This window comes from Streptopelia decaocto, assembly GCF_964273445.1.
Source record: "Streptopelia decaocto genome assembly, chromosome: 7".
Classification (NCBI taxonomy): domain Eukaryota; kingdom Metazoa; phylum Chordata; class Aves; order Columbiformes; family Columbidae; genus Streptopelia; species Streptopelia decaocto.
Window position 1 is genome coordinate 42232847 of NC_138661.1, and position 16326 is coordinate 42249172.

The following is a 16326-nucleotide window of genomic DNA, read 5'->3' on the forward strand; positions in this document are numbered from 1 at the left end:
TTCCCAGCCACCAATACGAAGACAGACTTATTGGAGGAGTCTGCATCAGCAAATACAATATACAGGCTTTCTCAGATTCAGTGTTCACTTCCACCACAGGGCACTGGGACAGACTGCAGCTTGTGACATGATGCAAGTGGCTAGCAGGACCTCTTCTGCACTGGGACCACTGAAGGCGTCTCATCAAGACTCCTGTACGTATACCAGGAACCGTGGGATCAGTACTATGCTCATAAACTTCCACTTGAGCCCAGGCAACAATTTTGCTACTTTAAACACCCCATCTAGTGGAAAAAAAACACCACCTGTTTCAGCAATTAGCTAGCATAAGGTAAATGGTGAAATTTATGCAGTAGGACTTAAAGAAATTAAAAAAACCCTAACACCACCACTCAAACATCTGGCATTTGTTTCCATGCTAAATTGGTCTGACATCAGCTTCTGCATCTTTCTATGCCATTTGTCTATTGAATTAAAGGGTGCTCTATCAAGAATCTTTCCCCTACATAGATATATCTAGACCAATCAAGTAACAAGTACCTACTGCTTCTTTAATTAGCTAAGTACATTAAGCTTATTCTATAGCTGGAGCTTTCCTCAGCTAATTCTTCCTTCAGCTACCTTGAGCCCTTCTGAAGTGCAGACATCAGAGTTGCACATGGATTTGCATACCACCTGGAATGGTGTTAATAAGAACATATAGGAAGATAACAGCGGTTTCATACTCCCTGCTATTGCCTGCCTATATAAGGTCTTTGAGCTATGTCATCAGGACAGGATTTCATGTTCTTTTGGTTTGCACGCAATTCCCCAAAGACATTTTCAGTCACTACTTTACCCAAAACAAACCTTCATAAACTGCAACTGGGGTAAGCATTACTTGTCCCAAGGTACCTAATCTCACTCTGGGCTGTAATAATATTCACTTACTGACAATGTACCATTGCTTAGATCATCACTAGGAATGAAGTGAATACAGGAAAGATCTGCCCTCCAAATAAATAGATTGAGATTGCCACTGTCACACTCCATACTTTACAGGCAGAAGTGGACTGACTTCAACCCCCTAACGCCTGGTTCTTTGAAAGGTCAACAGTAATTGACTGGTAACACTGAACTGGAGACCCTTAAGAGTGCTTAACTGCGGGCTTGTTTGAAATACAACTTGCCTCTGGCCCAGAGTCATCCCATAAAACCCTTCCTTTAACTGTCCAGAATCTTCCCTATTGTTTCAGCCTAATTCAAGGCTTTGAATACCACTCTGTTCCCATTTGAACAGTCTTCCACAAATGCCTATGTACCAGGGCTGGTAACAATACCCCTGCAATTGCACCATCACCTCTTCTGGGAAACAAAATAGTTAAAGTGTAAATAGCATTTCAAAGGCTCTGTATTTGGGATCTCTTAACCCTTTAACAGGGCTTTCTCATGTGGAGGACAAAGTCATACAAACAAGTTTGTCTCTAATAAACTTCTCTCATGGGGCAGCATAATAATCAAGGACAAAGTACTGCAAACATCTCCACAACTCCTGAAATGCAGCCACTCACAGACAGTGTCTGGCACACTTGAGTAAACGCAGACCTTTCCAACTCCTGCTAATCTCCGTGCAGCCACATTTCCAGATACTAGCCAAGAATCCCCTGACACCTCAAACCTCATCAAGCATATCCTGTAAAACAAAGTGGTCTGCACTCACTCTGACCAGAAAAGTTGCACTCATGCTAATCTCACTCACAAATAAAGTTGTAAATTATGCTTATAATGTACAACTGCTTATCCACACCAACTCTTTCTATGGGCATTAATGCTACATAAGCAGGCGATTCATGGGTTTTCAGCTTCCAGTTCAGCTTACCAAAAGGAACTGAAAAGGAGAGACTCTTGGTAGAAAATACAATAAGAATCCTCATAGAAAGCTAGGAACAAAGCATTCTCCAGTAACATCTGCTCTCTCAGACAAACCTTGAAAGAGCCAGAAGCCCTCTACAGTAAGAGCCACCACAAGTGTGTTTAACAAAGCCTGAGCTTTGTTAAATAAACTCCATTCTCACCTACACCACACCCAAGGATCATGTCACTGTTCCTGTACACTCACACAATGCAGAAGAATCACTGAAGGCTGAGGATGGTAGAGACCTCTGGAGGTGCTCTAGTCCAGCCCCATGCTCAGAGCAGGGTGAATTAGACCAGGCTACCAGGGGCTATCCCCAGTCAAACCCGGATATGTCCAACGATGGAGACTCCACAAGTTTTGTGGGCAACCTGATCCAGCATTTGACCACTCTCAAAATTTAAAATAAAAAATTCTCTTCCGTTCAAATAGAATTTCAGTTTGTGCCCATTGCCTTTTGTCCTTTCACTGAGCACTGCTGAGAAGTGCCAGCCTCTCTTCTCTTCATTCTCTCAGTTATTCATACGTATTGACAAGGTCCACACCCGAGCCCTCTCTTCTCCAGCCTGAACAGTCCCAGCTCTCTCAGCCTTTCCCCTCGAGGCAGAGCCTCCAATCCCTTACTCATCTTTGTGGCCCTTTGCTGCACTCACTCCAGTATGTCCATGCCTTTCTTGCACTGTGTGGCCCAAACTGGATGCAGCGCTTGGAATGTGGCCTTACCAAAGCTGAAGAGAAGGATCACCTCCTTCAATCTGCTGGCAATGCTCTTCCTAACTTAATCCAGTACAATGTTAGCCTTCTTTTCTGCAAGGGCACATTTGCTAGCTTATGTTCGACTTGTTGCCCACCAGGATCCCCAGGTCTTTATCTGCAAAGTTCCTTCTAGCCAGTAGATCCACAGCCTTTCCCGGTGTATGGGGCCATTCCTCCCCAGGTGCAAGACTTGGTATTTCTCTTAATTAAAGTTCATGAGATTTGTCGGCCCATTTCCCAGCCTATGAAGGTCTTGCTGAATAGCAGCACAACTTTCTGGTTCATCACCTACTCCTTCCAGTTTTGCTGAGAGTGCACTCCGCCCCACCATCCAGCTGATGAAGAAAGATGTTAAACAGCACGCATGGGCCCCAAGCAGACCCCTGAAGAGGCCAAACTCTGCTTTCCTGAAGAGTTTTTCCCACAACACCATCCTGTAGATACTTCCTTATGTATCTGCATATGCTCAAGGTGGGCTCCTTTTACACATTTGGAGGCATGAAACTGAAAAAGCATGGCATGATGAAAGATCCAGAAAACATCCAGATACAAGACATAAGACTAATTCACTTACTAATAAGAACTTGATTACAGTACTTGTGCATTTGCTTACCTAACATGTTAGCTTGTGAGGCACAAGAAATGATATTTTAAATGCATCCAGGAGCTGCAAAATAGTTGCAAAAAGCTCTGCTGCATCAACAAGACTGCTGCATTCCCTTTCTACATAGAGGAAATCAAGATGTTAAGTCTTCTTTTTCATAATACCAAAACCCTACCTGCCAAGCCCTGTAACCATGTTTTGAATATGAAACGTAGAGAACACACAGCACCAGCTAACAAGCAGTTTACCTACAATGAGTCTCCTTGTATCACATCCAGCACAGCTCCTGATCAAGTACCAGAGCTCCTTGCTTACTCTGTTAAACGCAGGTTGTTGACATGTCTGCAGCCTGTTGCATCAATGCACAACACACAGCAAGAAGGGACATGGAGTAGGAAGGGGAAGAAATTAATAAACAGGCCACAGTACTGTGCTACATAGGAAGCATAAATGTTGAGGAACATATGGTAGGAGGAAGTCACATGGGTCTTTACTGAGTATCTGAGACTGATGTGGTCTGAGAAAGGACACCTGCAGCAAGCACACCCATTCTCACTGTAAAACCAAGTTCCATATTCCTGGCTAGCAGAATTAAATTTGCAACAGTGCTGCACACCAAGATATGGTGGCAGTACCAGCTTCAAACTGCACAGGTGGAAACAAGAAAAAATAATTTATCTTGAAAGATCATTGAAAAAAATCCTTTATCTTGAGCAGCGAGTTAAGCATACACTGGCTGACTGATCTCAACATACCCATTAGTACTTGTGTTCCGAAATGTTTTTGGAGCATGTTTTTTAATTAAAAAAAAAAAAAAAAGAAAAAAAAAAAGGAAAAAAAAATTTAAAAGCTACAGAAACAGAGAAAGGGTACAGTCCCTCCTAAGAAAACTTGATTACCTGCTGCAGAAAGTGGTAGGGTGTGTGTACTGGGAGGGCAGGAGGTGGAGAGCATGTCCACCTTTCCAGTGGACAAACACAGAAAATAAAGAAAGCAGGTGAGCAGCACAGTTCAACAGTAAAGCTATGTGCTACCTTGGCCCTGCCATTCTGCCAATCAGTGTTTACTTCTGGAAGCAAAGCACAGATGAAAGAACATCCTCCATACAAACCAAAGAGCTGTTGCTTTTCTTCCTCTCAAGAGTTCTTGGTTTCTTATACCACCTTTGCTGCTTTAATTTCTTCCCTTCTGCTCAGGCTTCTCTTCTAGGTATCATCCTTTCTCCCTTCAGCCAACAGGGCAGGATGCACGCTGCATAATTTTAGGAACCTAAGGTATCCACAGCAGAAAGGTACTCTTCCAAAGCTCCCTATGTAATCAGTGATAAGCAGATCAGCAGTTTCACAGAATATTCTGAGCACCTAAGTTCAGCTCACTTCAGCTGATGAATCAGAGCAGAAGCTTCTCTTTCTCTGCTAACTGCAGAGGAGGCTTAGCCTCCCAAGTTACATGCCCCCAAAATGACAGTGTAAATGCCCCCCATAGTGCACATAGCTGTGGATTCTTATTTTCAGTTGACTCACATCCCTTTCAATTAACACATTGGCAGATTTACCAGATTGAGATGAACTACAGCTTGAGCTGCAAAAGCATAAAGGAAAGACAAAAACAAAAAGGACTGAGCAAGAGCAGGCTTGAAAGTGCTAATAGCACTATTTTGACTCTTCAGTCATCTCCAGGCTCTTAAGTGTGAAGAGGCAGCTCTTTCCTTGTAAAGACATTGATATACAAAATATTGTTATAAATTTATTTTAGAAATTAAACTGGTTTTGGAGTCATTCAAGTCTTGAGAGTATCCTAGTCTCTGGAATCAAATACGGGACAGCATCTTGCAAGGGTTCCAACACAAATTCATTCCCTCTGCTCTTCAGTCTCTAGTGCTTTGCATCCTTAATGTCTCAAGCAAAGACTTGAAACTGGATCTTTTCACAGCTGACAACAAACAAGTGCATGTGCCCACAGAGCACCTTGGCTGCTAAATGGAAGGAGCAAGCGAACAGAGACACGGAGCAAGCAGAGCATCATAAGCAGGCAGCCAGATTCACATTCTTCCGTTCCAGCACACAAAGTACCCTGACACTTCCTGGCTGCCTATGCTTTTTGTATGCAACAGTGTACAGCAGGAGTGGACATCAAAACGAGTATGAATAACCGCAGATTCTTGCTATAGAACTTGATACGTTGGATGGGAGGGAAAGGCTAACTGGGAACAACACACAACACCATTTCCATCATATATATGCATGTGTTAATGGCTTTCTCTCAAGGCTTCCTACCACCCACTTTCAAGAGACACCTACCTAGACAGAAGTAATCCCCCTTTAGGTTTGAGCAGCATTTATCTGCATCAAAACCAACGCCACTAGTTTGGGAACTTTTATGGGGTCTTTGCTATTTCAAAAATATGGCCTGTAGGTCATTCAAATGCTAATAACACCAACTACCTTTCAGCCTTCATTGTGCCAAGGTACAATGCTACAGGATGACACAGATTACAGTATAAGTAATTACGAGTAAGATTACAGATTATAAGAGACAAGTGGCAGCTGGACTGCCAATTAAAGCACAGAGCTGGGAAAACAAACACAATGGTGTCTTGAAATACAGGGAAAAATGACTGATGTACTATAAAGATGGACCTGCTAGAGAGAACGAAGAATCTCCAGGTCAGCTATACAACTCCTGTGTAGCCACCAGAAGTTACCTATCACCAGTTGGTTTCTACACTTGCTTATTTTAAGCATTAACAAACTGATTTCTACCTTCTGGGAGACAGACTTCATTTGAAGAACGTTCGCTAAGAAGTTCGCCTTTTGACCACAGTCATGATGTGGTATAACTTCAAAGCCATGGCTATAGAATCTATGAAGTAGAAGTCAACAACAGATCTAATACTAACATAATGTTAACCCAGAGTATATTACTTTATTCTGCCTTCATCCAATCCATCTATGACACCAAACTATAAGGAGATTTCGTTTGTAAGAGACTCCACTATGACTGAGCAGCAATGATTAAAACTTTCATAGCCAAAAGCTATGCAGCAAAAGCAGCAGTTGGAGAGAGGTGATGGCAGATGAGAGTTGAGGTCCAGTAGTTATGCTTCATGAAAGCTCATGGGCCACAAGTGTGTTATAAGAACACAGAGGTTTATAAATGAACACTTAAATAAGAGAATGTCACACAATTGAAGTCTACTGCACACTTTCAAAATCCTTCTGTCTTCAGAAGCTTAAGTATCATAACGAGGAAATAAGCCCTCCTCTTACCAGGTCCATAAAGTTCCACTCCCTACTGTAATCAGTTCCTGCAACTGTAGTTCAGCCCTTTTCTCCCTTACATTTCTTCAGGAAAGGCTGCTCTTTCACAGAAATTATAAGCAGTCCCCCAGTTTGTGATGAAGGTGACAGATACCTATGGCTCTCCAGTCACAGAAGAACCTAAGGTGTATTTTAAGCCTCTTATGTCATTTAGTGTCCACTGAGGTATATCACAGAGAGACCACAGAGAATGAGGCTACTCAAAGGTTTACGTCTTTACATATTAAGCAGTACCCAACAGACTTATAACAGAAACACACTGCATAGAAAGCACATGGCTATGTTCATTGATTGTACTATGCTACAGATCTGCCTGTTGTGAAAAGGATTAAATCAGGACACTAATCCTAATTCATGTAGCTGTCTTGGAGCAAAAGGCAAAAGAAAACTGACAGTAAAAATCCAATAACTGGCAGCTGAAGGTATGGACTCAAAACAAAACTCAGTCTCAGGCAACTATAGAGAAAAGCCCTGCTAGGGGAAGTGAGATACATACCTGCTCACAGTGGCGGAAAAAAAGGATACATCAGAGACAACTGGGATGAGTTTTTCCACCAACTCTTGTTGGCTTTCTGGAGCTCTCAAGTCATCTGTCTCAGCCCTACTCTGCAGAGTTGTACATTTGAAGTACATTTGAAGGATGAGGGCATCTCAGAACAGAATTCACAGCTCACTGACACTGTATGTGACTGAAGAGGATTAGGTCAAGGAGGTTGGAGCCATGGGAGGCAATCACACTTGTGACAGCAGAGGAACTGGAGAATCTGCCTACATCGCTGTTGCCAAGGCAACCAGAGCAACCACTTATAATCACTTTCATCATCAGAGTAGAAGTGAAAGGTTACTGGGCTAATTCTAGTTGCAGCAACAACCAATGCTCTATCGAACTGTCTGTATCACAGGCTCATCAACATTCATTTTAACTGGCCTTAGGTTAGAGTCATTCACTGGTATTTGAACATTAGCCCTCAACAGATTTAGAGTGATCAACAGATTGGGAACATGCATCAGGAGGCACCTTAGCCTGGAGTTTAGTTCAAAAATTTGATTGGTGAGAGGTCACTGCCCTAATTCTTATTAGGACAGTTATCATGTGCTCAAATAAATCTTATTGTCACAGGGGAAGGACAACATTTATCCACCATCTTAGCTAATTTTTATCCTGATGAAACTTCAAGTGCTCTAACAATTGTGTGTTAGCAGTTTCTGGCGGAAATACAGAAATTCACTTGAAGACACGTGACCTAGAATTCTCCCAGGGAGCCAAGCTTTGAAGAACGGGATAGCTGATGTGATTTTGTGAAAACAGCAGCTGAACGTTACACTTGGAAGTTCTAGATCCCAGTTAAAGGCAAGCTATCAACTGAGTCTTAGCTTCACCTATAGCCTCAGCCCTATGTCAGTGTAACAAGTCCACAGGCAGCTTTGTTTGGCAACCCTAGCAGAGATATCCAAAGCTGCACCATTATTACTCTTGTAGCAGGTCATACTCCAAATAGGCACGGCTATGGAAAAATCTGTAATATCAAGCTCATTCTCTGAATGTAAGTGTTCAGTCTCTGGTCTAAATCTATTATCCTGAAATAGCAATTAAATCACTCGGAAACTGTAAATGTAGAGTGTTGTATCACTCAGTCCTTAAGCCATGCTGAGTCTAGATCTCCCCTTGAGGTGAAGGACTCCGAGCAACTGTGTTGGATTGCATTTCAACAGATAAAGTCTGGTGGCAAAGCCAGAACAGGCAAACATGATCTGTGTTCACACAATTTTTTGGGTTTTTTTGGAGATGCACATACCTGAATAGATAACCTATTAAAGTGAGGTGAGGCAGAAGCATTACACAAAGCTAGGTAACTCTATCATAAACCAGTAAACATTCATCTGCCGCTCTCCTGCTGAGTGGCAGGAATGGCAACAAGCTGGCATCTGTGTCAGTTCCTCAAGCCTCCTGCATAGTTCCTTGGCAAACACCGATTTTCTTCTTCCTCTGAGCTTCCACTGACCTGAAACTAAAGCTGCCTTTGTTCCACTATACCATTAGCATGCCTCTGCCCACCCAAAATCGTCAATTACTACCAAGCCTAAAGGAAAAGTTCACAAGAGGTCACAAGTACTTGAAGTGACAATGAAGTGGGTTTTTTTTAAATGTATTTACTGATTTAAAAAAAATATTAGAGAGTACATCTGTCTACTGCCAGATGTCAAAAAAATATCAATGACTTGGCCCTCAAATTACTTAGCTGTGTCCTGCTCACAAGGAAAACCTTAAAAAAACAAACAAAACCAAAACAACACAAAACCATCACAACAAAAAAATCCAACCAACCAACAAAAAAAACCCAAAACAATACAAACAAAAAACCCCCCCCACACACACAAAAATAAAAAACAAAAAACAAAACAAACAAACGAACAAAACCAAACAAAACCAAACAGTACACAGAAGTATTATCTTAAAGAAAAACAAACAACAAAAAAAGCAGTAGGAGGTGGTAAGCATAATACTGAGCTATGTGTTCCTTGGATCCAGAGCCAGGTATGTTAACACTGCTGAACTTTGCAGCACTACTAACTTCTGTTACAAAAGGTGTAACCTCATCCCACAGAACAGCTCTTTGGTATCTCTTGGGAAGCACACTAAAAAAAAAGAAAAAACCCACTCTGTCGGACTGCAAAAGGCAGAGAACCCAAGAGACTGGAAGACTGACATCGCCCCAAGATGCGGTATACCACTTGTATTGCCACATGCAATTGGCCAGTCCTACCAAGTGAGAAACCAAAATGTATTTACCGCCTTCATCATCACTTTAGCAAACAACCCCTTCAACTGGCTTTGACCGTATGGACATTTCCTTCGAGACCACAACCCCATCACTTAGGGCAGTTCACCAAGGAAAGGAGGGTCCAGGGGCAGCTTACACCCCACACTACCAAGAGTCTGTGAAGGGCTGCCAAAAGAACTCTCAGGCTTTTTGATGAGTCTTGAAATAAAAGGGGAATGTGGAAGACTGAAAAATATGCTAGTGTTATACCAGTATTTTAAAAGGTTGAAATAGGATGAGACATGCCAGTCTTGTCAGCCTGACATTGATTCCAGACAAAATAATGAAAAAGCTGATCTAAGACTCAGTTAATAAAGGATTAAAGGAGGACAGTGTAATTACTGCCAATCAACATCAACTTTACAGGAAAATATAACTTGTCAAACTAACAACACTTTTTGGTGGCGTGATTATAAGTTCGAATGCTAAAGGTAGCAATGTTGATGCAATATATTTTCAGTTGGTGCCAGAAAGCTCAGTGACGCAGCAGATCCTATCAGCTGACTGATAGGTCTAAACTGCACCAGCAGACAAGGAATTGGGCAGGAAGGTGCTACTGGGACTCATGGTTGTTCCAGTGCTACATGCAAATGAGGCTTCTGGCATGGAGATATCTCTGTCTGTCATATTGACTCGTATCGCTTAGTTTCTCCCTCTGAACTCCCACCTACTCTACCCATCTGTTGCCACCCTTCCTATGCTTTGCCTGGGAGTGCCTTGGTGCAGGGATGACCACAAAGGAATTGCTAATCCTGACCTAAGCCCTGCCTGGCATGTCAGAGTCATTCTGCCGAACCTACCATGTTGCTGTACTAGCCCATCTGCTTAGATAACCTGTAATTTTTAGTGGTTCATTAAACCAGGCTGCCCTGAGAATTTATTCACAAGGCAGCCTTCCCCAGCATGGAGCTATTGTCTGTAACAGTTGCATGAAAACGGCACTTAAACAACGGAAAGCTGTTCACATAAAACAGACTGCTGAAAGTAAACATGGACAGAACCTGACAGCACGAGCTTTGACATTAAGAAATTCAGTCCACACACCACAAAACAATTCACATGCCCATTAAGATCTCTGTCTGATGCTTTTATTTCCTTTCTGCATACAGCAATAAGTGGGGCAGGGGACAGGAGTAGAATTGTACCTGCGCGTATTTTCCCAAAAAACAGCTCTCTCTCACACTTGGCCACAAAAGTCTACTGTCACTTTTTAGAAAGCTATCAGGTTAGGAATACGGGGGGGGGTTCAAGCATCTTTTCTCACATGCTGTAGAGGTTACATAAGAAATACATTTTGCATTTATGCATTTAAACATAATTCAGAAATGACAGTCTGGATACATGGTAGGATGAAGCAATTTAAAGCACTCAATCTTAGATTAGCCTGTGTTAGTAGGAAGACAGATGACTGATTTTTCCATCAGCCAAGGCTGGCAACCTCAGCTGTAACTACCAGGCCAGGGATAAAGTACTTCTGAGCTCAAGTAGAGGTTTTTCACTATGCTAGTGAAGAAAAAACTATCACAAACTTTCACACAAGCTAACTAAAAAGAAAGATCTACTATCAGCACTGAAACTTTCAATGGCTCTGAAATATAATATTGACGATGACACTGCTGATCAACATAATGAACAGAAGAAATTCTCCCGAGTATTCCACAACTGCAACCTCATTTTCTAGTTATTATCTTTCCTCCACCTAATATTTATAACTCCAACTCTCCTGGTTTCTGTAACACATGAACATGTTTTTGAGCACAAATGTAAAAAAAGCTGAAAGTGTAGGTACAGACTAAAATAAACAAAATACTAAAACAAGGAATCACAAGCAGCTGCTGCATTACTATAAATAATTTCATATTTAAGTCAATAAAAGCCTTTACTGTGGAGTCCCAGCCATTCCAGTGTGTGGTTCCACAACACTGTAGGAGCCAACAAGCCTTGCCATAAGTGGGCTCAGCACAATACCATACAGAAAAGGTTAATCCTGTTTGTTGAGAATCCCATGATTGCAACTTCTGCTTTATTTTGTTAATTTCAGCAACCACACAAAAAACAGCAAGCATGTGTGTTTGGGGGCTCAAATTCCCTAAAACAGGCAACAAGCTGTTTCCCAGACACTAAGGAACAGGCAAACTGCAAGGAGGGCTGGAGGAGGGTTGAAGGCAGGTGTCTCCAGCAAAGCCCATACAAGGGTACTGCAGTGTTGCCTGGCAGCAAGTAATTATCTGCCAGCATGTTGCTTCCACGTGCCAGCAGCCAAATCCCACACAGGCACCAAGCACAGGAAAGTACACGCGTCAGCTAAAGCTACAGGCCAACTCTGCTCTTTCCTATGGAAAAAAAGCAGAGGTGCTTTGGAGGCCAGCCTTTGCATGAGATCTTACTACCAGTGCAACAGCAAGGTCTATGAACTGCGCACTCAAACCAAAGTGTTCAGGGAGACAAAAGTTCAGGAGATGCCAAAAATCTGTTATCAAAGACAAGACCACTGCCATACTAAATCAGCCATGCAAAAACAATAAATTCTACCCCCAAATGGTTGGGAAAACTCCAATGAAGACCATTAATAATATGTAAGATAAATCCTGTCCAAAATGGTTTAGGCATAGTTAATCATGCCTTAGGATAAGGAAAAGCGTCACGGAGCCTCTCGAGAAATCTTTCAGCATTCCTTTCAGTGGTGGTCCTGTCATTACCCACAGGAAGGAAGAGAACCACATCCCAGCCTACCCGTCTGTACATCATCCCTCATTCTTCCCCAAGCTCTGAGGTGACTCCCCTGCACTGGGGTTAATCAGTGAGCAACTCAGACCCAGTCAAAAAAGATCCACCCTTAAGATATGTGCCATGTATAACCATCTCATTCATGAACTGCCAGAGTACTGTACTCCTCCTCTTCCCCCCAAACTCCCTTTCCACCTCCACCTGCCCTTTAAGACTCCCAAATGCCTGTGTGCTGTATGTGCTGGCAGCAGAGGTTTTTACTATGCACTTAAGATCCTAACTGAATCCCGCGTTGCCTTGTGTGTGTCTTGCCAGCCGGAAGATGAAGAAGGCACCCTATAATTCAATTAGAAGGTCCTGCAGCAGGCTGATCATTAGTCTGTCAGGTTCTTAAGAAAAAGACATGTAGGAATAGGGGAGGAAGATAAACAAAGGGAGAACTGTTAACAGCACCTCTTCCCAATTCATGCAGAAACTCCCATATACCTCCTTGAAGTGTGGGATCTGCAAAGCCCAGGCACTTGAATGACAGTTCACTGCATCAATCCAACAGTCCTTTCTCTTGTTTCAGGTGACTTAAACAGAACCTCGAAAGCTGAATTAGACTTTTTCCTCATCAATCTTCCTCTCCTCAGATTCACAAGAAAAATACCACTAATATACATGACTACTGCAAACAAAGAAATCTTATTACCTGCCAAAACCCTGTTGACAGAGGAATGGGTGGCCAAGCCAGGCTGTCCCCTTTCATGGAAAATCCCAGCATAAGGCAAGTACTCTGGCAGCAAGAAGCGTCTGCAAAACAAAGAGAGTAAACTTACATAGAGAAAGACAGCCCAGTATACTACAGCCCTGGATAGCAACTGCAATTACTTTCAGGAAACATGACGATATTCCAGCAGACTATAGCAGAGAGGCTGGACTCCTCTGCTTAGCCAACTGCTTCAAACTATGGGCAAGTTAAAGATTAGATCCTCCTCTGATCAATGTGGCTGTGAAGATCAACATTAAGTAAATCCTTTACCTCTCACAATAGCTTTCTAATCTCAAACAAGTACATCATGTTGATAATCTCTGATCAGATTATTGTCTCCTCCTGTTCTGCCTTTGCACCATAGCCCAAACCTGCAGGTAAGAAGCACCAAGACCACACTGTCCTTCAAGTGTCATACAACGAGTTAATCACAGTAACATGCGATCTCAGGGGTCCCAGAAACTGCACACCAAAGAAGCATCAGCTCTTAGCAAATAAAGGAATCCATCTGAAAGGACTAGAGAGTTGTACTGTAACCAGTACCTCTAGGGTTTCCACACCCTTTTACACGTACAAGCCTTACCTCGGGACAAAGCGTCCCAGCGATGGTGCAGACATGCGGGCATTCCGAGGGGCTCGGTGCCTGGATCGATCTCCATTGTCCCTTCAGCAAAAGAAAAAAAAATTGCACATTAAATACTATGCAATAAAGTACTCTCCAAGAAAATAAAAACCCAACATCAACACCTAGTTATCCTGAGTGTGCCACTGAGATTTAATGGTTCTCTTGCATAAGTAACATGCTTCTAATATTCCAAGTTCATACAACTTATTGTATCAAAGACTCCTAACAGTTGTACATCGGGGTAGCCTAACGTGCACTTCCTTCAATGTTTGACAGTGTCCCAAAATATTAACAAAAACCACAAGAGTCAATGAGTTAGTGTCAGCACCTAGGCAAATGAACAAGAAACTTTAAAATTTGGACTGACAGAGCAAAAGCAAGCACAGCACAGTCCTGATGAGAATTTTCTGTTAGTCAAAGAGATACCTTAAGTTTCACTTTTCATTCCCAGAAGCACAGGTAAAAGAGCATAATCTACAGACTATTCTTCCATGCACCCTCCCTCCAGGTCCAGTTTAAGTGCCATCATGGCTTAAAATAAACTCACCTTTCACAAGCTTTTCGAGTGAAGTCAGGTGATATCAGACAAAACCCTACCTCTTCAAAACCCTCCCATTCTGTTTCACAACAAATGTCTGGGCCTTGGGGAATAAGGTGAAAGGGTCTTAGCATCTATTGTCCTACAGCAGATACAGGAAAGACATTTTCCCTAGTAGGACAGTGCAACATTGAGCAGGCTACCCAGAGATGCTGCAGAGCTGCCACCCTTGGAAGTCTCAAGACAGGAGCTAGACAAAGCCATGACTGACTCAGCCTGATTTTGGCTATAACAACCCTACAAGAAGCAGGAGGCCAAACTGGAGGACCTCCAGCATACACAGCAAACAAAATTCCTGATATTGCATTCAAAGGTCACAACAGGACCTGTAATTATACAGCACTAAAACTGCAAGGAAAATAATAAGGCTATATCAGTGACTCTGGAATTCTGAAACAGACCTCCACCGTGCTTTATTCTCAAATCAGAAATTTACTGTCTGCATGACCTTGCATAAGTAGAAAGTCTGTTCTCTCCCCAGATACCAGACCCCCATCTGTAATTGCAACCCTACTTGTCTCCTTCCCAGGCAGTTATGGGGAGAATATACTTACAGAGCCTTGGGATCACTAGGAAACTAAATATTCCTTATGCAACACACTAGCAGTACATTCCTAACCCACTCCAGCAAGCTGTGCACTTTATAATTTTTTTTTGTTTTGCTTTTTTAAAGTCAGTGAGCAAGAAACGTGGGCTGAAAAGAAAGTCCATTACGTGGCTGTTTCCCACACACTTGACAAACCAGGAACACAAGAGCAGAGGTTGTTCTGCAAAGCTCATTAGCATTTCAAGCTCTCTCACCAAAATCAAATCTCAATCCAAGCTAAAGCTTCCATTTCTCCTCCCACTGAAGACGCAGCATTTGCAGTTTAGAGCCAAAGCCGCACCTTGCCTTGAGGTTTCTGTGTAACCAACAAGGTTCCTGAAATCAGCAACATAAAAGGTGTTGCTATTCTTTTATTGGAGGCCTCCAGCCTATTAAGATGCGGATCAATAACAGAAGGAATCCTGCGAACCAGAGTGCTGACAGATCAACTTTTCCTGCTAAAGAGAAAAGGCCAAAGGGAAAAAGAAGTGTCGTGTTCCAGAGCTCGCTACACACAGTAAGTGCTAGTGCAAGTCAGACAAGAAATATACTTTTTAGAAATCTATGTCACAATTTTTGAATGATGCTTATATGCAGCCCTGGGAGAAAAGCAGCAAAACATTCCTCAGGGTTTGCATTTGCTTTGGACATATACTAGAATTAGACAATACTTTTGAAAGCGACATATCAGCAAGAGGAAGCAGCACTACACCCTATTGGAACTCACCAGTTGAAGACAATCTCTGCAGCAGGTTTCAAAAGGAATGAAGGATTAGCTCCAGCAAACAAAAGAAAATAATGGTGCAACATCTCCTACAGTCCAAATCAAGAGACCTAAAGCAACTAACTGTACAATTCTTTAAAAAAAATGCCACTAGCAAATGGTCTTAGCATCCACAAAAACATTTTAGGACACAAATTTTCTAATCAACAAGACTTTGGGGCAAGAACTCCATGCTGTACTGTCCCATTCACTGCATACAATCCTACCCCAAGACAAAAAGCCTAAAAGGGAAAAAATATATACTAGACTTTTTCTGGTTTTCACCATGACAGACACAGCCAATACTGATTCAGGAGACAGCAATCTATCTTTAACATCCCCTTAAAAAAAAAAAAAAAAATTTAAAACCACCACAGCCTAACTGGCACTGCCCTGTAACTCAAACAGCTGAATTGGGAACGAGAAACGGTGGCTATTCTTCGAGAATGCTAGAACTCCTATTTACTGTAATGGAAATGTAAGATACACTCTTCTGTGCTGAAGAGGAATATTACTAAACATTGATCTGAATCACTAATTTACAGAGTCATTTATATGTAAGCTCCCATGCTAAATTCCATGCAAGAGCGTTTTCAAGCGTCTAGTGCTGAAAAGCTAGAACAGCTGATATTACCCTGGTGCCAGCTGAAGATTATTTCTGCACCTTCTAAAAAGGAAAATAAAAAAAACCCAAAAAAACGTACAGATCAGTGAAGATGGGTGGCACTTTGTGTTATTTCTGTACCACATGCAGCCTGCTGACGGAGGAGAGCAGATGTTAGCACGACTGCAGTGCCAGAGTGAAGCATTACAAGAAATGAAAAGTTTCCAAAGTTCTCTAAAGTACTGATGAAAATCTAATGCTCTATTTTCTATT

General features: G+C 42.2%; 1 protein-coding gene across 7 annotated transcripts in view; it reads right to left on the reverse strand.

Moving 5' to 3' along the window:
• The window catches only part of AMBRA1 (autophagy and beclin 1 regulator 1), a 134016-nt gene that overhangs the window by 67083 nt on the left and 50607 nt on the right, over nucleotides 1-16326 (reverse strand). For 6 of the 7 annotated variants that reach the window (XM_082058666.1, XM_082058669.1, XM_082058664.1 and 3 more), the window contains 2 exons: nucleotides 13461-13544; nucleotides 12818-12918 (listed from right to left, as the gene is read on the reverse strand). In XM_082058666.1, the coding sequence (XP_081914792.1) occupies nucleotides 12818-12918; nucleotides 13461-13544 (185 nt within the window). The remainder of the gene's footprint in view (nucleotides 1-12817; nucleotides 12919-13460; nucleotides 13545-16326) is intronic. The other variant, XM_082058668.1, reaches the window with a different exon arrangement.